At 42.5% G+C, this 24320-nt stretch overlaps 1 protein-coding gene across 1 annotated transcript in view; it reads left to right on the top strand.

Annotated features, from left to right (window-relative positions):
- kcnq3 (potassium voltage-gated channel, KQT-like subfamily, member 3) overlaps positions 1 to 24320 on the top strand; it is a 328352-nt gene that overhangs the window by 224645 nt on the left and 79387 nt on the right. Inside the window, exons 2-7 of the mRNA XM_078217058.1 lie at positions 5161 to 5251; positions 7797 to 7923; positions 10482 to 10654; positions 14009 to 14152; positions 15991 to 16101; positions 20952 to 21047. Coding sequence (XP_078073184.1) covers positions 5161 to 5251; positions 7797 to 7923; positions 10482 to 10654; positions 14009 to 14152; positions 15991 to 16101; positions 20952 to 21047 — 742 coding nt within the window. The remainder of the gene's footprint in view (positions 1 to 5160; positions 5252 to 7796; positions 7924 to 10481; positions 10655 to 14008; positions 14153 to 15990; positions 16102 to 20951; positions 21048 to 24320) is intronic.

The raw sequence follows: 24320 nt of genomic DNA, 5'->3' as shown, positions 1-24320 counted from the left end.
GAAGAATCCTTGAACAGCGACATGTGGGGCAACCAGATGTGGTAAGAATGAAGGAACTGGCACATAATTATTTGTGGTGGCCAGGATTAGATGCCCATATCAAAGAGAAAGTAGAACAATGTTGGTCCTGTACAAAACTAAGGAACACTCAACCGCTACAACCCTTTCATCCTTGGGAATGGCCAAAACAGCCGTGCCAGCGGGTACACATAGATTACCCTGGTCCAATAGAGGAGCACATGTTCCCAGTAACTGTTGATGCACATTTCTCAGTACACAGTGATTAGCACTGCTGCCTCACAGCGCCAGGGACCCGGGTTCAATTCTGGCCTTGGGTGACTGCCTGTGTAGAGTTTGCACATTTTCCTTGTGTCTGTGTGGGTTTCCTCCGGGTGCTCCAGTTTCTTCCCACAGTCCAAAGATGTGCAGGTTAGGTTGATTGGCTATGCTAAATTGCCCCTTAGTGTCAGGGGGACTAGCAGGGTAAGTACATGGGGTATAGGGCCTGGGTAGGATTGTTGTTGTCACAGGCTTGATGGGCCGAATGGACTCCTTCCGCACTGTTAGGATTCTACGATTTGGGATGTGGAACCAGCGTATTTGTGCAGAATGTCCTGTGAGGAGAGTAATGGGTGAGTTAGAATCCAGTTTGAAACAAGCTTGATAGATTAACTGCTCTGTCTTTGTGCTTTTTTTGTGTTGCTATCAAACGACTAAAATGATTTATGATTCCTCTGAGCGTTCAGCCTCCCTGAAATCAAAAACATGGGAGCCTGGGATTCTGTCAGTGACGTCACATCGCTGCAATTAGAGCAGATCCTTTCTATAAAGCTGTCTTGGACAATGTTGAAAAGCAGACAATGATGAAAGGAAGGAAAACTAAATAGGTTTTATTCAGTTTTTTTCTGTGAAAAAGGACACTGTTATCGGGTATGTTGTAACCATATCACACTCACAGAATGCGCAATGGAGAAAGTGTATCTGAATAGATTGACTATGATCAGCTACTCCCAGTCCTGGCTGGAGGGAAAGTGGGACTGATATGGCTGAAAGGTGAACCTTGGTGATGAAATCTTGTCACCAGGTCCATTTGCTGTGTTAGATCAGTTAATCTGATAATGGAACTAGGCATGTCTGCACTTCCCCAGGGCACTATTCATAATCGGTTAACTGACCTCACACTTTATTGTAACCGTTAAGGGAGGAACTGTCACTGGAGTGTCATTCAAATCGACTCCAGATAAGCCAGGAAATTAATATCACTGCGATAGGATTACCCACACTGCTGGATTGCCCGGCACTCTCTTGGAATGGGATATGTATCGCATGGGCAATGTTCATCGGGAAGACTTTGAGCTTTAAATTACCCATCGCAGCAACTCAGGGTTAAAAAGGGCACTGAGCATGCAGAAAGTATCTTCACTATTCAAATAACCGTACAGGCAGCAGTAACACCAGTTACCTTCACAATGTCCCAGTTAGGGCAGAAAGACAACATTGTTGCGGCTGTCAACTCACAGCTCCCTGCACACTCCCAAAATATAGAGCATCAGATCTGCTGTGAGTCTGATTGCTCTGATTCTCCCACTCCACCTGACGAAGGAGCAGCCTGGTGTTGTTAGACGTCTTACTGTGAATCTGATTGGACAGTGAACTTTACCCAAAGGGGTTGGTTTAACTCAGTTGGCAGGGCAGCTGGTTAGTGATGTAGAGCGACAGCACGGGTTCAGTTCTCCGTACCGGCTGACGTTACTAATGAACCCTGCCTTCCCAACCTTGTCCCTTGCCTGAGGTGTGGTGATCCTCACTAGCAGTCACAGTCCATGGTCATCTGGGAATATGGCGGCTTTACCTTTTTAGTGACTTTTATAGCTGCAGGCGACATTTTTGATGAGTGGGGTAGGTGAGGGGAGGATTCGATTGGAGATTTACATGTGAGAAGGAAACCAGCTCGCTGGTGTACTGCCATTCCTTCCCACTGCCCCTTCCAGCATTGTGCTAGGATTTCAGCTCAAGCACAGCTGTCACACTCTTCCGTTTCTCAGCTCCTTGCACTGTTCGGCCACTTTTCAGCATTGCATTGTCTTTGCGCCAGATTGAGCCCCACTTTCATTTTCCTCATACATTCTTTAGTTTAACTTCACGGCTTCTCTCTAAACACCTTTACTAGAGGGGCTTTAGATTGGTTTCACAGGTCGGCGCAACATCGAGGGCCGAAGGGCCTGTACTGCGCTGTAGTGTTCTATGTTCTATGTTCATCGCCACTTGCAATTGACAGACATATAATTACCTCTGGTTACTCAGATTTACTTCAAACAAGTGAAACCAAACGTATCACTGCATTCTGATGCTGCATGTGTCACTTGATTTAAAGGCTTCTTGTGAAATCACTGCACATTTTGTCTCGGGTTAGAATACAGGAATATTGTGCAATTTAAGGCTGTCACAAGACATTAAGGGCAGCCTGCTAGTTTCAGTCCATCGCGTACCAATTGATGGTACGACTGTGTAACCTTGAATACTCACTATTTTAATACGTAATGGATGGTTATTAATTTAATATATTTACTGTTATAATCAACACTTAAGCTTCGAAGAAATACCTTGGTGATGACGATGATAATATGTAAGTTTCAGATTCTCAAAGTGTATCAATAGATAACAGCCCCATTTTGACCGAGAAGGAGAGATTTACATTTAGGCCATATTTGGTGTTGGAGGAAAATATGTTTGAACTTGAAATTTCGACACCAATATCTGTGGTTAAAACAGTAGTGTAGCCTTGTTTCTAGGGAATATACAGTTAAAAAGGAACTGGTCATGATAGTTAAACCAACTGGTACATTGTTGGTATGGCTATTGGTCAGGGTAATAATGGAAAGGCTTTAAGTTGTTGAGAAAGTTAATGTGACCAATATTCTGAAATGGTATTGCAGATACTTGGTAGTGATTTTTAGGAATTTGGGAAATGGACTATTTCCTACTCACAGAGTGTATTAGGTCCCTCTTGTGGCTTGTATAAGCATCAATGGAAATGATACCTTTGAAAAGCAAACCTGCATTTAACTGTGTCTTCGTTCCAAAGATGTGGTGAGACAGAAAATTATCCTCAGGGAGCCATTCATGAAAGAGTCTTCACTTCTCAAGTTTTCACATCATCTGAAAGACTTTGAATTTCAGGATTTCAGGGCAGTTGATCCTAAACAATCCAAGGATAGATCTCAGTTTCAGAGAATCATATTCTACAACACTTTTGCGTAATCTGGTCCTCGATGGTTTCGATAAGTGAGGCCTCAAAGTTCCAATCTGCGGTCATGGCGATAGGCGGATCGGAGTTCTCGGCCTGCAGTCGGAGTTCAGGATAGAATCCTGTACCACCAAGAATTTGGTGCTTTTTATATGCAGTAATTTTTCAGTGAAGGTGTGGGTAGCAATGGGAGGGGCAGTTCTGTGTGAGTTACTTGGCAATCCCAGGAGTTCTGTTTAATAGATCCTTATAACGCAACAGTACCTTTCCCACCGTGAACCAGCATGAACACTATTGATCCATTTTGATAAGCCTGTGAAACCTGTAAGCTCAAGGTAATTGATCCTAGAGGAGTTTCACATTTGCCAGGATCATTATTGGCTGCATTTGGAGATGAAGACAATCTTCATTGTTCAGCACTTCCAAGGCATTTCTTCCAACCTTGGGAAGGCATAATACTCCTCCATTCTGACTTCAGTACAAGAGCCTTGCAGCTGCCGACCATTCAGGAGTATGAATTACGAGCAAGAGGTGGCCACTCGGCCCCTCAAACCTGCTCTCCCATTCAATAAGAGCATGTCTGACCTGATTATATCCTCAACCCCACATTCCTGCCTACACACGATAACCTTTCACCCGTTTGTTAATCCAGCATCTATCTAACTCTGCTTTAAAAATATTCAAGGACTCTGCTTCCACAGCCTTTTTGAGGAAGAGAATTCCAGAGACTCATGCCCTCTGAGAGAAAACAAATTCTCCTAATCTCTGTCTTAAATGAGCGACCCTTTATTTTAAAACAATGACTTCTAGCTCCAGATTCTCCCACAAGGGGAAGCGTACCATCCACCCTGGCAAGACCCATCCTGAAGATTTTGGTTGGGATCAGCATTATATTATCTTGATGGTCACAAATTCTGTCACTCCCACTTCCATAGGTCGAGCAAGATTCCTGACATTTCATCCCGTGGGAATGCGTTATTTTACAGAATCATTGAATTATATAACTGATGCGCGTCAATTGAACACGAGGCACGAAGCTTCGGTAACAGAAGACTTTTATTGTCTAACAATGGAACTTAATAGAACGTTAACACACTATCCCAGACTGACGAGGTCCCGCCCGAGCAGGGGGTCTTATACCTCTCCCAGGAGGCGGAGCCCGACTGGGATGTGCCAAAACAGTAACAACCACAGGTGTATCAAACCCACCCTAGCCCAACAACAACATTAGAACAATCCCACAGTGGGAACCAACGATGGTTCACCACAATAACATTGTGCTGGCCATTTTTGTTTCATTCAAGCATTCTTTCACATCCTTTTGAAACTTATTCTTGAATCTGCTTCCACCATTTTTTAGAAATCATAGAACTATAGAGGCTGCGGCGCCCAGTGGGAAGCCTGCTACATTGCCTCCGCTTGTGTCTCCCAGCCCGCTGCGCTGCTCTCGCAACACATCGGGCTGGGAGAATCGTCCCCGACACCTCTGCTGCTGGATATGATTTTCTGACCCGTTAAAGTTCATTCATGGTTTTTTAGAATGCATGAGACTCCATGAAGAATTGCGATATGGTAAGGATACTTCGCTGAGCCTCTGCACAATACTGAGACGAAGTGTACTGAGGTCTTAGCCACATAAACATTTCCTTATAAATGGTGGGATTTCTACATGTATTACTTCACAATGAAAATGTGACATATCTCAGTCTTTGCTGCTACAGATTTAACTCTTATAGATAAAATGTCAAATTATTTCAGTGATATGATTCATTGACTTGGCTCAAATATGAGCATGTAGGGACTCTGCTTCCTTTCCAAATGCTTGGTTCTGTAGATTGCTACATTTTGTTCAGAATTGATGTTTTATAAATTTGATACGTGTAATGATTGATCCCTTGTTTTTCATTTCACAGATTTTTGTTAGTCCTTGGGTGCCTAATCTTGGCCATTTTGTCAACATTTTCCGAATTCGAGACACTTTCACAAAAATGGCTCCTAACACTGGTTAAGTACAATCTAATTTGCACAACTCCTGATTTGATTTGATTTGGTTTATTATTGTCACGTATTAGTATACAGTGAAAAGTACTGTTTCTTGCACACTATACAGACAAAGCATACCGTTCATAGAGAAGGAAACGAGAGAGTGCAGAATGTAGTGTTACAGTCATAGCTAGGGTGTAGAGAAAGATCAACTTAATGAGAGAGTTTAAAAGAGTTAGAATGAAGTTTTAGAAGCATAGAACGAGAGTAAAAGACAGAATTAGGAGTTATGCTGGGCACAGCTTGGAAGAAGTCATCTCGTTCTGGCACCATCTTGGGAAATCCTATTACACACTGTAAAACTTCTAATTATTAGATTTAGGTCTGTGTTGATTAATTAATACATTATGCACCAATTACTGTCTGGACTTCGTGGGAAAATATTATGATTTCATGTTCCAATGAATTCTGATTATATTTGACAAAACAGTACATTGATCTGTTTTCAAGGCAACTCAGTCCAGCATTGCCTAGATGTTAAGGTTGGTTTGATCAGCTTGATCTTATCAAATACCAGAGGGGCGGCATGGTGGCACAGTAGTTAGCACTGTGGCCTGACAGTGCCAGGGACCCAGGTTTGATTCCCAGCTTAGGTCACTGTCTGTGTGGAGTTTGCATGTTCTCCCCGTATCTGCATGGGTTTTCTCCAGGTGCTCCGGTTTCCCCCCACAGTCCGAAAGACATACTGATTAGGTGCATTGGCCATGCTAAATTCTCCCTCAATGTACCCAAAAAGGCTCCGGAGTGTGGCAACTAGGGGATTTTCACAGTAACTTCATTGCAATATTAATGTAATTCTACTTGTGAAACTAATAAATAAACTTTAAACATTTTAGTAGGCCTGAGGGAGTGTATGTTCTAATCCATTTCTAAGTTTTGCTATCGCAGTCTGGTGCATCATTTCAAAACAACATCCCACAGTTCCTATGAAGTAAGCAGATGTTAGCGCTGAAGAATGAAGCACTTCCTGTTGTTAACATCAGGCACTTTGAGAGCAGGTTATAGCAAAGTCCAAAGCAAAGCAAAGCTCCTTCTGCTATTTCATCAATGGAGCAATTTTCACTTCCCACACTAGCCGTCCAGTCATCTCTCCAGTTAATGTTGCCAATTATAGTGGGATGGAATTAGGAGAGGTTTTGTGACGTCAGTCCATGCTCACACCCATTTGCAACAGCACCCTTACAGCCAGTGGAAAAATGGGATTTTCATCCCATCAGTCTGGACTGGGTTTGGACCGAGATCTCACAGTAAACCTTATTGTAGATTATTGGACAAGAATGTTTATCACCTTGAAGATTGAACAATCCAAAATTTTAAAATAATAATCATAATACACTGAAATATAAGGTGCCGGAAATCTTGAAAGTTTTATAATCATTGCTGCAAAATGTGACCTTCACAGATGTTAGTGGTTCAGGGGCTTATCTGCTATTTGGCCCATGTTTGTCCATGAACGGGCCATTATTTGTTCACAACTCTGCATAATCACTCACCTACTCTATCTCTGTGCATCACACATCCCCTCCTCTACATACACCACTCATTTCCACTCTAGGTATATCAGTCATTCTGCTACTTACACCAATGGGGGCCAGTTAGCTCAGTTGGCTAGATGGCTGGTTCGTGACACCAACAGTGTGGGTTCAATTCCTGTACCAGCTGAAGTTATTTGTGAAGATCCCGCCTTCTCAACCTAGTCCCTCACCTGAGGCGTGGTGATCCTCAGGTTAAATCATCACCAGTCAGCTCTCCCCTTCAAAGGAGAGAGCAACCTCTAGTCATCTGGGGCTACGGTGAATTTACCTTACTTACATCATTAATTCATACCTCTATAAACACCATTCATCTACACCTGTACATCTCTCACACATCCAGCACTCTGCAGACATCTCACTCTACATACATCTAATCCTTTTCACATCCCATTTACCTATGCTGAACACCTGTCATTAATCTAACCTTCTACATTGCTTATTCAGCTAAATCTCCCACACATCTACTCATCTCCATCTAACACATCTTCACCTCTGTTGCACAGCTGGTCTAACCTTTGTCTATTTCTTTGTCATCTTGATTCCTCCAAGGTTCTCCTCAAAATACATACCTTGATTATTCAACACTTGACTCTACTTCATGCAGTTAAAGATCAATGTTGGGTGAGATTCTCCGGCTGTTCACGCCAGCGGGATTCTCCCATATTGTTGCAGTGAATGGAGTTTTGGCTGAGCGCTAAATTTTCCGTCCTCTCTGACAGTGGCAGCGGGGTGTGAATGGTCCGAGAATTCCAACCGTTGTTTTAACAGGTGGAAGTTAGCTGTAATGTCCCTGCATTTCATGAAACTCATTTACCATTGGTTATTTTCTTAATATCAAAAAGATAAAAGTAGCCAAGTTATGTGTTTTGAATGAATTTATAACAAGTAGAAAATTTGCGTTGATTGAGCACTGATATTAAGTTGTAATACTTTGTAATAAGCTGTATATGTGTGTGCTTTTTGTTAAACAGGAAGCTGTTACCATCGTTGTGTTTGGATTAGAGTTTGCTCTCAGGGTCTGGGCAGCTGGCTGCTGTTGCCGATTCAGAGGATGGAGAGGCCGTCTGAAATTTGTCAGGAAGCCTTTATGTATCCTAGGTCAGTAAAGTTATTTTATCAGCAGCAACAAAGAAAACTAAATTCTCTTTTAGATATCGGCAACGTGAAGGATTGACCCAGGAAATTGTTTTACCTCAGTTTTTCGGCCAATAGTAAGTTGCCAATCTTCATAATCAAATGTAGCCTTGGGCTGACAAAGCAATACTGACACGCTGTGCTGCCAAGTAACATCTCTTAATCTGATTGGTTATGGAGACATACGATTGGATTTTTATCATGGAGTCGGGAATCAGGAGTCAGGAATTTTCTTGATGTGGCAATTCCCCCCCCCCCCCCCCCCCCCCCCCGTCCTGGTGGTACTGGCAGATGGGACTTTCATCTCCTGGAGGACGGGATGGCTCCTCGTAGTAAGCCCAGGATGGACACAGGGGCTGGCTGAAGCTGAGGTGGCCAGGTTAAAAAGCCTGCCCCTGTTCACAGGGGCACTAGTTCTTCAGATCAATGCAAAGCCCCCCTCATCCTGATCCCCTTCATTCCCGTAACCCCTTCAATGTCTTCACCTCTTCATCCCTTCACACCTCACCTTCCTTCACCCCCTCAATACAACTACCACCCTTCTTCCATCCTATCACCCACCCTCAGCCCCTAACCTTCTAACTCACTTACCCAATATCCACTTTATATCCAGAACTCACACACCACGTAATAACATTTGGAAATCTTCATAAGATCTCATAAAACGGTCAAAATAACCACCATTTCTTGAATGTGCACCATAAACACCATCTTTCAAAAACTCATAAATCTGTCAAAACCATCTAAAAATCATTTCCATGGATAGCTGTGCAAACAAAAAACTGCAGTGCAGAATTTATTTGTGCTTTGGAAGGCAGTCAATCATCAAACTCGCAATCCCTTGGATAGCTGTGTAAACAAACCATATAGTTCAAAATCCATTAGTGCTGTTGAAGGTGGCTGAAAGCTCCTACAGCTGTCACAACTTTTGAATAAGCATACAGATGGCTGGGCTGTTTTGACAAGAATGACTCTGAGCCATGGGGATAGTTCCAACAAGTAACTATTGATCTCAGGCTGGGCTAAGCTTTCAAAAATCTACAATGCAGCATAACACTTTATTCAGTGTATAATTTCTGCTGATGCATCTGAAGATTTTTACAATTTTGTTATTTTACTTAACAGTTTGCCAGTTTTCAAAAGTAACAACACAGCAAGCACGTTATTGTATGGTGAATTACCTTTCCCAATCACAGCACTATCATCATTCACTTTGGTAAACACAGATGTAATTTAGGCTACAGCATTTCACCTTCTCATTCTTCCAATCCCAAATGCCTTCACATCAGGAAAACTGGTAGTTAAAAGGAGGCAGAAGGGCTGAATCTATAAGAAAAGTTCCTTTACAGCACTGTTTGTGGGCCAGGCATGATTTCTTCAGGCCCATCAGGTTACTCACTGCCTCTCCCCCTTCAAAGCTGGAATCTCCACTTCCAAAACTACCATCTTCAGTGGCCTGAGATTAAGGTTAATTATGCTCCCACTGCGAACTTCATCTCCACCTCTGTGATCAGACCAGCATCTCCATTCATCTTCAGCATGATCATTCTCCCCCAACCAATCTCACTCCATTGCTTCCAGCCCCAGATCCCCATCTCCAGTTCTCACCATCAAACCCACCCTGGACCACAACCTCCACGACATCAGACCCCCTCCCTCCAGTGATCGGATCACCCAATCACCAAGTTGCTTCCCCGCTGCAATCTCTTCATTGCCTCCCACCACCACCCATCCCCCATGTCCCCTCCACACCTGCCTATAACACATACCTTCTCCCTTTTCACTGTCCAAGGCTCCAAGAACACACCCATTCCAGGTGAAACAGGGTCTGACTTGTGCTTCTTTCAGTTTGGTATGCTGTTTACGCTGCCCCCGATGTGGTCACCTCTTCACTGGGGAAATCAAACACAGATTGAGTGACCGCTATACACAACATCACCATTCAATCAACAAGCATAAGCCCGAGCTTCTGTTCACCGGACCTTTTAATTGTCCACCCACTTCCACTCTGATCTTCCTTGGCCTTGGCCTCCTGAGCTGTTCAAATGAAGTTCAATGTAATCTTGACGAACAGCACCTCATCTTCCTTCAGTGAGGAACTTTACAACCTTCCAGACTCAGTATTGAGTTCAGCAATTTTAGATCAGGAAATATGCCCTTTGTTATTTGGAAGGGAGCTATCCGTTAGGATTCTGCCATTCCCAATTATATATCATCTAGGCGCATCTATTGTTTCTTTACTTGTCTCTTTACCATCCCTTCTGTTTTGCACCGTCATCCATTTGTTCACTTAATCTCTCCTGCCTGCATCCCATCAAAGAAACTTCCCCTTTGTCCTTCCTGCCGAAGGGTCCTTATCCCGCTTTTCCCACCCACGACGTCACTGAGCCAAAAGAAAATCAGAAAATTCTGCACATAGTCTTCTGAAGAATCTGATTGAAACCGTTTCTGAAATCTTGTTGGGCGCTGGTTTATAATCAAGCTATTGTTCACATCCCATTGTTTTCTCTATACTCATCTAGACATCATCGTTCTGATTGGTTCGGTGGTGATTGTTGCAGTGGGGACACTGCAGAACATAGTGGCAACGTCATTGCGGAGCTTACGGTTTCTACAAATACTGCGCATGTTGCGGATGGACCGGAGGGGAGGCACGTGGAAGCTTTTAGGCTCTGCAATTTGTTCACACAGCAAGGTATCAGACCTATTCAATTGACATGAATGAAGTGAAATCATTGCCTTATCCATGAACTAAAGACTTTGATTTAATACCCTGTCGTTCTTTATGCTTTCTGGGATTTATTCTGTCGAATCCTATACAGTAGCTGCTTTTCATTTTCCAGAAGATCCTCTCAGTTTGTCACCTGATGTGAAAATACTGAACTAAACAAATGGAAAAAAAAATTCTCAGTGGGAAAATATGAAATATTATCCAATAAAGTAACCGCAAGTGAAATATAAACTGAACAGCGCTTGTCAGGTGTACTGCGGACATGCCTGAAATTCAAATTTTGTCAGAATAAAGGAAATAAATTGTGTCTGGTATCATGCCTAAAATTACTTGACATGATGCACCACAGGGTAAATCCATAACATATAGTCCAAATTCATGGCACTGTAAGGTATTGGTACTGGGATATTTTCCACAGTGCAAGCTCCTCAGGATGTAGATCTTGGATGAACTTTATAAACTTCATAGAGAATTCAGAAGAGTTGAGGGGAAAGCATGTTTGGCAAAGGCAGGAAACTGAGTTTCTCAGGAGCAGCTTTTCCTGAGAAGTTATAGGAATTCCATTTGAGATCAGAGGAAAGAGTGCAGCAAATTTTACCTCCCAAATGTTGAAGCGAGTCTTTCATTTATCAAGGTCAATTGCTAGACCAATCTCATGGAACACCCTGAGTGAAGCTTTAGTTAGCCAGGCATGGTAAGCTCCTGATCCTGCGGGGCATGGGTGGGGGGGGAACAAGGAGTTATATGTGTCAACACTCCTTTCATTTGTTAAGCGACGTTTGAAGGAATGTGGCCACTCAAATGTAACTCTGGCTGCACAGGACTACAAATATTTTCAGCCTTTACTAAGGTTTTAAAGATAATCTCTGTACTTTTTATCTGTTTGGTGGAAGGGAGTCAGTGGTGTTGGGGGAGGGGTGAGGGGTGTGTGTATGGAGAAAGCTAACAAAACCAGTGAACTTCAAAATAGATGTGGAGGCAGCAAATTGACTCCATGAGTAAATAATGGAATGGTGACGTCCATCACTGGATTTCCATCAACCAATCAACCGGCTGCTGAAGTGAATGTGTTGCTGCATGAAATAGTGTTAATGACCAGATCAGAAACTCCAAGGGATTTTTGAAATTAGCCAAGACCCTAACTTTTACATTTCATTTTGCCATATGGGTGAGCATAAGGTATTTCACTCCAGGTATGATTCAAGTGACCCACTAGGAAGCTTTTATCAAAATAAACTTTATTTAAGAGCATTGTTAGAATATAACAAAAAGAATCAGCATAACTTTTACCAATTAAGATACATAAACATGACAAAATGTCATTCTTAACAGCTAGCTCTCTAATGTTCCAATTTAGCAGTATCCCCACATAGATATAAATCTCTACTTTAGAACTAGTTAGCACAGACACCAAAGATAGTTACATAGGTACTAGATTTCCAGCCTATTGAAAACTTCTGGACAGAGATCCAGACAGACCCCTGTCTTCTAATTCTTATGCAGCAACTTCCTGAGAAAGCATCACCCCCAAACAGTAGAACCTTAGAGAAAAAAGGCTTATTTCTTGGCAAATTCCGGTCCCCAGACTTCAAAGAGAGGAAAACAGAGGCACTTCTTCTTCTCCCAAAAAGAAGACTGAGCTTGAATTCTCTGTGTAAGCCTTGCTGTACTCAGTCATATGACCTTACCTGTCAATCAACCTAATTAAACCCCACTCTGAACTATCCCAGGGGAAAACACAAAACAACAGAACTCTGCATTCATTCAGATTAAAACAAACAGTGCATCAATTAAGATCAATTTTGTTACTGCAGTTACAATTCAATGCTTCTGGATCCAGAAAAAATGGCTCCAATAAAATGGAAGGGACTAGTAAACACATTCGGCACAGAAACATGACTAAAATACATTTCTTAAAGGCACAGTATCGTCACGATAGGTACTGGAGAGTGGCTTTGTTATCACTACTGGACAGCTGTCTCAGCAGACAGTGGGGTGGAAATCTGGCTAACAGCACTTGAAGGTCTGCAATCTGATTCTGAAGAAAACAAATAAAGTCAGTAACATTCACCAGATTATTGCCCAAGTATACACTGATTGTTGAGTATCAACCTATTATGCCTGTACTCTGGTCCATACCAAGCCCACAACCCACCTTATAGCTGTTTCATGGCACTTAATACATATTCATACATCAACAGAGCACAAGGTAAAGCTACAACATTTGCTTGCAATTCAAAGTCTTGGAATACTGACTTCATAATTCTTGACAAATAGGAAGCATTGATATCCAACCTAGCTGTCAGTTACAGCTTGGTTCAGTTATGCTGATTTTAACCACAAACACCTTAGTGCCTCTTCCTGATAGATTGATTGCACGATGAACATATGTCTATATTTCCATATGCCCCTTCCACTGAAGTATGTGAAGATTATTCCTTCACCTCTGCTGAAGATGTTCGAGCTTCACCAGGAGTAGCATTAGAGTTCAATCATTGTATAAATACACCTGATGTCAATGAGGAGGATTGTGTACAGTTTTGGTCTCCCTATCTAAGAAAGAATATACTTACCATAGGGGAAGTGCAATGGAGGTTCACTAGGCTGATACCGGAGTTGGCAGGACTGTCCTATGAGGAGAGATTGGTCCGATTGGGCCAGTATTCACTTGAGTTTAGAATGATGAGAGGAGATCTGATTGAAATGTATAACATTCCAACAGGGCTGGACAGACTAGATGCAGGAAGGATGCTTTCCCTGGTCGGGGAATCTAGAACCTGAGACACAGGGCGTGTTTTTACGGCCTCGCTTGTCCCAAAACTGTAAAGTCCTGCCCAAGGTCAACTGACCTTTCCATGTTCCTCCCCCCCCCCCCCCCCCCCCCCGCCTCCGATTCCTGTGGCAACTGGGGCGGTAAACATGCGGCCACAATCTCAGGATATGGGGTAGACCATTTAGGGCTGAGATAAGGGAAAGATTTCTTCACTCAGAGGGTAGTGAACCAGTGGAATTCACTACCACAGAAAGCTGTGGAGGCCAAGTTGCTGAATATATTCAAGAAAGAGAACTTTTTAGATTTTAATAATATCAAGGGATATGGGGAGAAAGCAGGAAGATGGCATTGAGATAGAGGATCAGCTATGATCATACTGAATGGCGGAGCAGTCTCAAAGGGCTGAATACTCATCCTGTTCTTAGTTTCAATGTTTCTATGAGTGGATTGGCATCATATTAATTCAAGATGGCACCTACAGTAGAGTGGGGTATTGTGGATATGATCTTTGAATCAACTTAACAGATCTTTTCCATGTTGATCAGGAACTCATCACTGCCTGGTACATTGGATTTCTGTCACTCATTCTGGCCTCGTTTCTTGTTTACCTGGTTGAGAAAGACGATAATGATGCCAGAAACAGCACACAGGACTTTAATACCTATGCAGATGCACTGTGGTGGGGTTTGGTAAGTGCTGTCAGTAATACTATTCAATCAGGCCCCTGGAAGTGTACTGGGGCTTTATGGGATTGCTGCCTGCAAAACCTTCTGGGATAGCCAATCATGTATTTGCTAGTATTTAATACTGTAACTGAACCATTATCCTCCACCCAGAGTGGAGGAAAACTCAGTTAAATATAACTGTTAGCATTTTTTGTTCAATGCTTTGAAATGTAAGTGATTTTAATCTTGTAAGATTGACACTTGTAAAGTAACATAAATTCATAAATTTCCAAAGTAGATTCTGGCCCAGTCAGATGTATTTTCTATGTCTTTAGAAAGGGGAATTGGGATAATACCATAAAGTGAACATAGAACATTAGTATGATACAGAATGGTCACACCAGTCGGGTCCTCTTTTAATATGCAGATTGGCCTTCAATGACATCATTGGAAAAGATCGATGCAAAACAGCCACGACCAGAAGGAATGAGCAAACTAAGTTTTTTTAAATCTTCCTTAGCCAGGGGCAGAGGAAGTTCAGGCCTTCTCCCCTTCCCTGACTTGGATCCCCCTCCCTGAGCGCTTACCTCACACCAGGGAACTTAGCCCATAGTCCGCTAACCCAAATCCTTTCAGTGATTATCTTAGCTGTTTAAAAATGTATTTATGGGATGTGAGTATCTTGGGTAAGACCAACCCATCGCTAACTGCCTTTAAGAGGCTGAAGGTGAGCCTCCTTCTTGGACTGTTGCAGCCCATGTGGTCTTTGGACACATACAATGCTGTTGGGGAGGGAGTTCCTCATTACTACCTTACTGACCAATGAATATTGACAGTATGATATTCCTTTATAATCATGGAAACCTCGATCAGTCCATTTCTGAATTTCCTCAGCTGTAGAACAAACGTTCTGTCTTCTCAATTCTCATTTTATTGCCATCTAACCGAATGTATGTCGTGCCTCTCCTTTTGCTCTTCCTACAATGGGATGTCTTATCCTGAACCCAACAGTTCAGCTGCAGCCTAACTAAGGCCACGCACAATGCAGAATTGCCACTGTATTTATTTGTTCTACAGGGGAGAAAATGAGTGAATCTTTTCATGCAATTCCTGCAAAATCCTGCATTGTGTCAATAGGAGCAAACAGATCATAAGGGAAATAGATTAAGTAGGTGGACAAGCTGTGGCAGATACAGTTAGTTGAATGTGAGGAATGTGAGGCATTCACTTGGGACCTAAGAAAGATAGATAATACTTTTCTAAAAAGAAGCCAGAAACTATGAAAGAGCAGAGAGATTTAGGCAAGCAGGAACAAAGAAATACTAAAAGCTAGAGAACGGGCACAAAGGGAACGAGAATACAGAGGGGTGGAAGGTACGTAACAATTGTATAAGCCTTTGGTTAGATTGCATCTGGAGTATTGGGTCGAGCTGGGCACCACACATCAAGAGGAATATCAATATAATGAGAATCAGACGACCAAAGCTCTGCCACAGGCATCACACCCATCACTTTGCAAGATGGCCCAATAGGAAAGAGGTAAAACAGAGGGGAGAGGCTCTCATCATTATCTTACAGTGGTCAGCTATGAGGGGTTTGGTAGTGGGATGGGTTTTTGATTGCAAGATGTAAAACTAGGCCATTGAAAAAGAGTACAGCAGAAGTTTAGAAAAATGTAAGTTCTAAGGTGACCATGCTTTGTCTTTCCTTTTCTGTTGTTCCTGTATTTCCTGTTCACCAGGATCTGTGCTTTTTTCCCTTCATCCCAGCAGAGATTGCTGTAGATAACACAACTGCTTTTCTGCAACAAAAATCCGGAACAATCCATATGTGGTTGTTTAACTTTGCTTTTCTTTGTACAGATTACACTGACTACAATTGGCTACGGTGACAAGACACCAAAGACTTGGGCAGGTCGTCTTTTAGCTGCAATGTTTGCTCTTGTGGGAGTTTCATTTTTTGCGTTGCCAGCTGTAAGTACAACAGTACCTGGTTTTACTATTATTTCATGTTGAACCATAAAAATATTTCAATTTGCATTATGGTCCTAATTGACCTCTCCCCACATTAAGAACAAATCCAAAAAAATAGATGCAGACATTATTACCTTGTTTGTACACATGAGAAACAAACAAGAATGAGAAAGGGTACAGAGACTGATGCCACATAAATGAGACGATCCATGTAGGTTTGAGTAGCTCTATCCTGCAGCATTTAAAAAGTGTTTCAAAGACAAATTCAGCAAGATATAAATTGTTATATGCATAGAGAAAGTGAGGTTATTACCTCAAAGTATCAAGTCACAACAACCTGTATTTATATAAGAACATAAGAACTAGGAGCAGGAGTAGGCCATCTGGCCCCTCGAGCCTGCTCTGCCATTCAATAAGATCATGGCTGATCTTTTTGTGGACTTAGCTCCACTTACCCGCCCGCTCACCATAACCCTTAATTCCTTTACTGTTCAAAAATGTATCCATCTTTGCCTTAAAAACATTCAATGAGGTAGCCTCAACTGCTTCACTGGGCAGGGAATTCCACAGATTCACAACCCTTTGTGTGAAGAAGTTCCTCCTCAACTCAGTCCTAAATCTGCTTCCCCTTATTTTGAGGCTATGCCCCCCTGGTTCTAGTTTCACCTGCCAGTGGAAACAACTCCCCTGCTTCTATCTTATCTATTCCCTTCATAATCTTGCATGTTTCTATAAGATCTCCCCTCATTCTTCTGAATTCCAATGAGTATAGCCCCAGCCTACTCAGTCTCTCCTCATAAGCCAACCCCCTAAACTCCGGAATCAACCGAGTGAACCTCCCTATATAGCACCTATAACATAATAAAATTACCCAAGGTGCTTCACAGGAGCATTGAAAAACAAAATGTGACACTGACACATTAGGAAATAATCGGTCAGGTAACCAATTTCTTGGTCAAAAAGGAAGGATTTAAGGAGTGTCGTAAAGGAAGAAAGGTGGAGAGGCAGAGAGGTGTAAGGAGAGTATTCTGGAGCCTAGGCAACTAAAGCCAATGGTAAAACTGTTAAAATTGGAAATGGTCAAGAGGCCGTAATTAGATTAGCAAATATATCTCAGAAGGTTGTGGGGCTGGAGGAGATTAAAGCGATAGGGAGGGAAAAGGCGATGGAGGGATTTGAAAACAAGGATCAGAATTTTAAAATCAAGATGTTGTTTGATCAGGAGCCAATGTAAGGTCAGTGTAAGGTCAGTTTAAGGTCAGTGTAAGGTCAATGTAAGGTCAGTGAACACAGTATGAACATGTGCAGCAGAGTTTGTGATGACCTCAAGTTTAAGGAAGGTAGAATATAGGAGAGCAGCCAAGGAATCATCAAGCCTAGAGATGACAAAGGCATGGATGAAAGTTTCAAGTGTAAACCAGATGAGGTGGAGGCAAAGTTGGGCAATGTTAGTGAGTTGGGAAAAGGAGGTCTCAGTGATAGCAGGAATATATGGTCAGAAGCTCATATCAGAGTTAAATAAGACACCAAGGTTGCAAAAACTTTGGTTTAGAGCACTGGAGAATGTTCCAGAGGACTGGAGAATAGCCAATGTTGTTCCCTTGATTAAGGAAGGAAGCAGGAGTAATCCAGCAAATTATAGGCCGGTGAGTCTGATATCAATGGTGGGGAAGCTTTTGGAGAAGATACTGAGGGACAGGATATATGCACATTTAGAGGAAAATGGACTGGTTAGTGACAACCAGCATGGTCTTGTCGAGGGAAAGTCAAGTCTCATCAACTTGATTGAGTTTTTTTGAAGAGATGACAAAGAATATTCATGAGAGAAGAGCTGTGGATGTAGTTTATATGGACTTTAGTAATGTGTTTGATGAGGTCCCACATGGCCGACTGGTACAAAAATTAAAATCACATGGAATTTGGGGTGGATGAATACAGAACTGGCTTGGTTATGGAAGACAGAGGTAGCGGTGGAAGGGTGTTTTTCATGATGGAGATCTGTAGCTAGTGGTGTTCCGCAGGGATCAGTGCTGGGATCTCTGTTGTTTGTAGTATATATAAATTATTTGGAGGAAAATGTGGGTGGGTTGATTAGTAAGTTTGCGGATGACATGAAGATTGGTGGAGTTGCTGATAGTGCTGGGGATTGTCTGAGGATACAACAGGATATAGATAGATTGGAGACTTGGGCACAGAAATGGCAGATGAAATTTAATCCAGACAAATGCGAGGTGATGTATTCTGGAGGATCAAATTTAGTTGTGAATTATACTGTAAATGGCAGAACCTTTAGGAACATTAACATATGGAGGGATGTGCGCACGGCAGGTCCACAGTTCCCTAAAAGCGGCAACACAGGTGGCCAAGATGATTAAGAAGGCACATGGCATGCTTGCGTTCATCAGCCAAGGCACTGAGTATAGGAGCTGGGAAATCATGTTGCAGCTATATAAAACCTTGGTTAGGCTGCATTTGGAGTATTGTGTGCAGTTCTAGTCACCACGCTACCAGAAGGACGTGGAAGCTTTGGAGAGAGTGCAAAGAAGGTTCACCAGGATGTTGCCTGGTTTCAAGGATGTTGGCTATGAGGAGAGGTGGAATAAACTCGGATTGTTTTCACTGGAAAGATGGAGGCTGAGAGGAGACCTGATAGAGGTCTACAAAATTATGAGAGGTATAGACTGGGTGGATAGTCATAGGCTTTTTCCCAGGGTGGAAGTGTCAATTACAAGGGTGCACAGGTTCAAGGTGAGAGGGGGAAAGTTTAAGGGGGATGTGCAGGGGAAGTTTTTCTCGCAGAGAGTGGTGGGTGCCTGGAACACTCTGCCAGAGGAGGTGATGGAAGAAGGCACATTAGCAACATTGAAGAGGCATCTGGATGGGTACTTGAACCGGGAGGAAATAGTGGGATACGGTCCGAGGAAGGGCAGAAGATTTTTTCTTAGTTAGGGCATCAAGATCGGCACAAGCTTGGAGGGCCGAAGGGCCTGTTCTTGTGCCATGCTTTTCCTTGTTCTTTGTTCTAGATTCAAACAGGTTGAGGGTTGCCGTCAGGAGCTAGGGAATGGAGTTTTGCACAGACTTCATTAGGATTCCCAGTATTTAATTGGAGGAAATGTCTGTTCATCCAGTTCTGGAGGTGAGAATAACAGTGCAAGAAAAAAAGATCAGAACATACACTTAAAATCGGGGAGATCTTTACGTGAAAGTTATTCTCACTACTTAGAATAATCTGCCAAGCAGATTAGTGGACAAAACATTGGTGAACTCAAAATACATTGGTACAATGGGAGAATTCCGTGCAGAGGTAATGAGCTTTAATAAGTCAAGTAGTCTTTTCTCAGCCTTGCTTTGTCGTCATATAGGCATAATCTAAAATTTTATAAATAGCTGTTTTCACACCATGCTGCCTTTTAATGACTTTTCATCACCTCACTACTTACGGCTTTCTGAAGGTCAGTGCTGCCCATTAAATCCATTAACTGCTTCCTGACTCCTCATTTCTCAGTATTCTTCTCCTACTGCTTTTTCTCGTTCAGGACAGTTTAAGTGGGGGGGTGGGGGGGGCGGGTGGGGGGGGGGCATTTACTTTCCATTGGACCAATGTCCAAAAAGTGTTTTTTTTTTCAGATGCGGCTGGGTTGCTGCATATTTCCTACATTCCTGTTTTTGCCCCAGATTTCCTGCATTTGCATCTTTTTCTCTTGTTACATACAAATTCACAATACTGCCCAACAGCGCTCCCATGTGGGAATACTGAGATTACAAACTGCTGATGGATTCAGAGGAGTAATGCAGGAGAAACTTGTGTAAGATTATTCAGTGGAGAACCACTAATTGCATAATAAGCGAGAGAGTATTAATCAGAACTCAAGTATTAATTAAAAAATCTTTTGCATTTCTATTTGTGCTCCATCCTGTCAAAATATTTGCAGCACCTTATATTTTACAAGAATTGTCTGAGTGAAACATTTGTTCCCTACTGGAACTTAAAGGGTTAAATTATGAGGAAAGGTTTTATGAACTTGGGGGCATTTCTTTGAGTTCAGAAGGTTGCGGGATTAACTAATTTAAATATTACAAATAATAGAATGATTTAATAGGACATGGAGACATAGAAAATAGGAGAAGGAGTAGGCCATTTGGCCCTTTGAGCCTGTTCTGTCATTCATTATGATTATGGCAGGTAATCAGCACTGTAGCCAGATCCTGCTTTCCCCCCTTATCCTTTTTATCCCCTTCGTCTCAATGCTATATATAGCTGCTCCTTGACAGATACAGCAAGTAAATATTTTAAAATCTATTTTAAAAGCAATTCAGGAAGCACTTGTTCATATGAAGGATAGTGGAAATGGGAAATGTTCTTCCCCCAAAGCCATGGATTCTGGGTCAATTGATATTTGTAAGATTGATATCAAGTGGTTTTTGTTACGTTGAGGTAACTGGGGATGTGGGGCAAAGATGGGTGAATGGAGTTGAGATATAGATCAGCCATGATGTATTTAAATGGCGGGATGGGGTAACTTCCTTAGTGTTGAGCTCCATTAGATTATCACCCATGCAGTGACGATCAAAATTAACCCTCAGCTCTTTGAGTGTCTTACTATGCCTGTTCCTTAATCTCATGATTGTCAATTAATGATGAATTCGTGTCTGTTACCTCAATAATATATAAGCGATGTAAATAATAATTGCTGCAGTTACATTGCATAAAATTAGTGATTTTATTTCATATAATTTAAGCTTTTGTATAAATATAGAATGACAGAAACATCTTACTAAAAGTGAGATTGATTTTTGCCTCAATCGCTGTTCTATTTGCCGTGTTTGATAATGTTTTCTTTAATTAGGGTATTCTTGGCTCTGGGCTGGCTCTTAAAGTTCAGGAGCAGCATCGTCAAAAGCACTTTGAGAAAAGAAGAAATCCTGCAGCAAGTTTGATCCAGGTCTGATGGTTCAGTACCACAAAGCTGTTACAGTTAAAAAGAAATTGAAATCAATATTTTAATCATCTAAAAGAAAGACTATGCCATTAATCCAGAAATGACAGATTTTTTTCACTGTTGGTGGTTGTAATGGCATGAGGTAAACTGCGTCTTTGTAGAATCACAGGAAGTCCAGCACAAAGGGAGGCTCTTTGGCCCATCATATCACTGCTGACCTTTTGAAGGGCGATCATGCTTTTGGCTGTAGTGCTGTCATTTCCTCATCCACAAGTATCTATCCAACTCCCTTTGAAAGTTCAGGATGGAATCAGCCTTGGCTATCTTTTCAGACAGAGCATTCCAGATTTCCCACAACTCTTAGAACATAGAACAGCACAGCACAGGAACAGGCCTTTCAGCCCACAAGGTTGTGTCGAACATGATGCCAAATTGAACTAATCCCTTCTGCTTGTCCTTGGTTCATATCCCTCTATTTTGTGCAGATTCATGTGCTTATCTAAAAGCCTCTTAAACGCCACTGTCGCATCTGCCTGCATCACCACCCTAGACACCTACCACTCTCTGTATAAAAAACTTCACATCTCCTTTGAACTTTCCCCCTCTCACCTTAAGTGCATGCCCCCCTGGTATTAGACAGTTCAACTCTGGGAAAAAGATTCTGACTGTCAACCTTATGCTTCTCATAATTTTATAGACTTCTATCAGATCTCCCCTCAGCCTCCACCGCTCCAGAGAAAACACATTCCCACTCTCCACTCCGCACTGTCCTTCAATATATTCTGACCCATTCCCATTCTCCACACTGTCCTTCACATCATCCTGATACATTCCCACTCTCCACACTGTCCTTCATGTCATCCTGACACATTCCCACTCTCCATACTGTGCTTCACATCATCCTGACACATTCCCACTCTCCACACTGTCCTTCACATCATCCTGACACATTCCCACTCTCCACACTGTCGTTCACATCATCCTGACACATTCTCACTCTCCACACTGTCCTTCACATCGCCCTGACACGTTCCCACTCTCCACACTGTCCTTCACATCATCCTGACACATTCCCACTCTCCACACTGTCCTTCACATCACCCTGACACATTCCCACTCTCCACACTGTCCTTCACATCACCCTGACACATTGCCTCCATATGTAGCAATTGGGTGTTTAATCTGGTCAAGAGCATGAACATCATTGGAATTATTAGAAGTGGGGAAATATGAAAGATTAAATTCAACTTTGAAGGAATTTTTGAACAGTTTTCAGCTGCTTGATTTGCTGTTGAGAGGTTGTGTGGCTCAGAAGGGGTAATCTATCCCCTTGGTCCATAAACCAGTGTTTATGTTGGGCACATCTTGGGGAATTATGGAAGTTGGGTGAAAGCCACAGAATGGATTGTACCCGCCTCCCCCTTTCTCCATAAAAGGATTACTCGGACTGCAGGGTGTGAATGTAACGAGGCAAGGGGTAGCCAGCAGACCTGGCTAATTTAGTGACTCGGCATCAATAACATTCTGTTTACCATTTTCCTAATCCAATCAGCTAATAACATTGATCACTCCCTAAAATCCGGCATCACGCTGCTGCGATTGGGGTCACAGTGGTACTGTCACCAACACAAGGTAATGCTCCAGTCAGGGAAACCTGGTCAAGAGAAAGCCTGGTGCAGGGGAAACCCTGGTGGGTTAAAGCAAATTACTGCAGATACTGGAATCGGAAACAAAAACAGAAAATGCTGGAAAATCTCAGCAAGTTTGACAGAATCTGTGGGCAGAGAATAGAGCCGGCGTTTCGAACAAGGTGGAATGTGAAGGGAGAATGCTCCCTCCACTCACATTGTCTGTATCTTTAAGGCCTGGTTGGCTGTAGAGATTCGCATTCTAATCATCTGACGAAGGAGCAGCGCTCCGAAAGCTAATGGTATTTGCTACCAAATAAACCTGTTGGACTTTAACCTGGTGTTGTTAAAACTCTTACTGAGATGTAGGAATAACAGGGTTGTCGTGATGGGAAACTTTAATTTCCCAAACATCGATTGGAATATCCCTAGGGTAAGGGGTTTGGATGGGGAGGAGTTTGTTAGGTGTGTTCAGGAGGGTTTCCTGACACAGCATGTGGATAAGCCTACAAGAGGAGAGGCTGTACTCGATCTGGTACTGGCTAATGAGCCTGGACAGGTGTCGGATCTCTCAGTGGGGGAGCATCTTGGGGATAGTGATCATAACTCTATCTCCTTTATGCTAGCATTGGAAAGAGATAGGATCAGGCAAGCTAGGAAAGTGTTTATCTGGAGTAAGGGGAATATGAAGCCATCAGGCAGGAGATTAGAGGCGTAAATTGGAAGGAGGCATTCTCGAGGAAAAGTACTGGAGTAAGGTGGCAGATTTTCAAGGAATGTTTGTCTGGAGTTCTGCATGACAACGTTCCAATGAGACAGGGAGATGTTGGTAGGTTATGGGAACCGTGGTGCACGAAAGCTGCGCTGAACCTAGTGAGAAAGAAAAGGAAAACGTACAACAGGTTCAGAGAGCTAGGTGATGAAAGGGATCTAGATGAGTATATGGCTTGTAGGAAGGGACTTAAGAAAGAAATTAGGAGAGCCAGAAGGGGTCACGAGAAGGCCTTGGAAGGTAAGATTAAGGAGAACCCTAAGGCGTTCTATAAATATGTGAAGAGTAAAAGGATGAGATGTGAAGGAATAGGACCTATAAAAGGTGAAGGTGAGAAAGTCTGTACAGAATGGGAAGAAATAGCAGAGGTGCTTAATGAATATTTTACCTCGGTATTCACAGTGGAAAAAGACCTGGGTGGTTGTACTACAGGATTGAGGCGGACTGAAAAGATTGAGTATGTGGACATTAAGGAAGAGGATGTGTTGGAAATTTTGAATAGCATCAAGATAGATAAGTTGCCGGGACCGGATGGGATGTACCCCAGGTTACTGTGGGAGGCGAGGGAAGAGATTGCAGAGCCTCTGGCGATGATCTTTGCGTCGTCGATGGAGACGGGAGAGGTTCCGGAGGATTGGAGGATTGCGGATGTGGTTCCTATATTCAAGAAAGGGAATAGGGATAGCCCAGGAAATTACCGACCGGTGAGTCTTACCTCAGTGGTTGATAAGTTGATGGAGAAGATCCTGAGGGACAGGATTTATGAACATTTAGAGAAGTTTAGTGTGCTCAAAAGTAGTCAGCACGACTTTGTCAAAGACAAATCGTGCCTTACAAGCCTGGTGGAGTTCTTTGAAAACGTGACTAAACACATTG

The sequence above is a fragment of the Mustelus asterias genome, chromosome 7, assembly GCF_964213995.1.
Source record: "Mustelus asterias chromosome 7, sMusAst1.hap1.1, whole genome shotgun sequence".
Lineage (NCBI taxonomy): Eukaryota > Metazoa > Chordata > Chondrichthyes > Carcharhiniformes > Triakidae > Mustelus > Mustelus asterias.
This window is presented reverse-complemented; position numbering and strand designations above follow the sequence as displayed.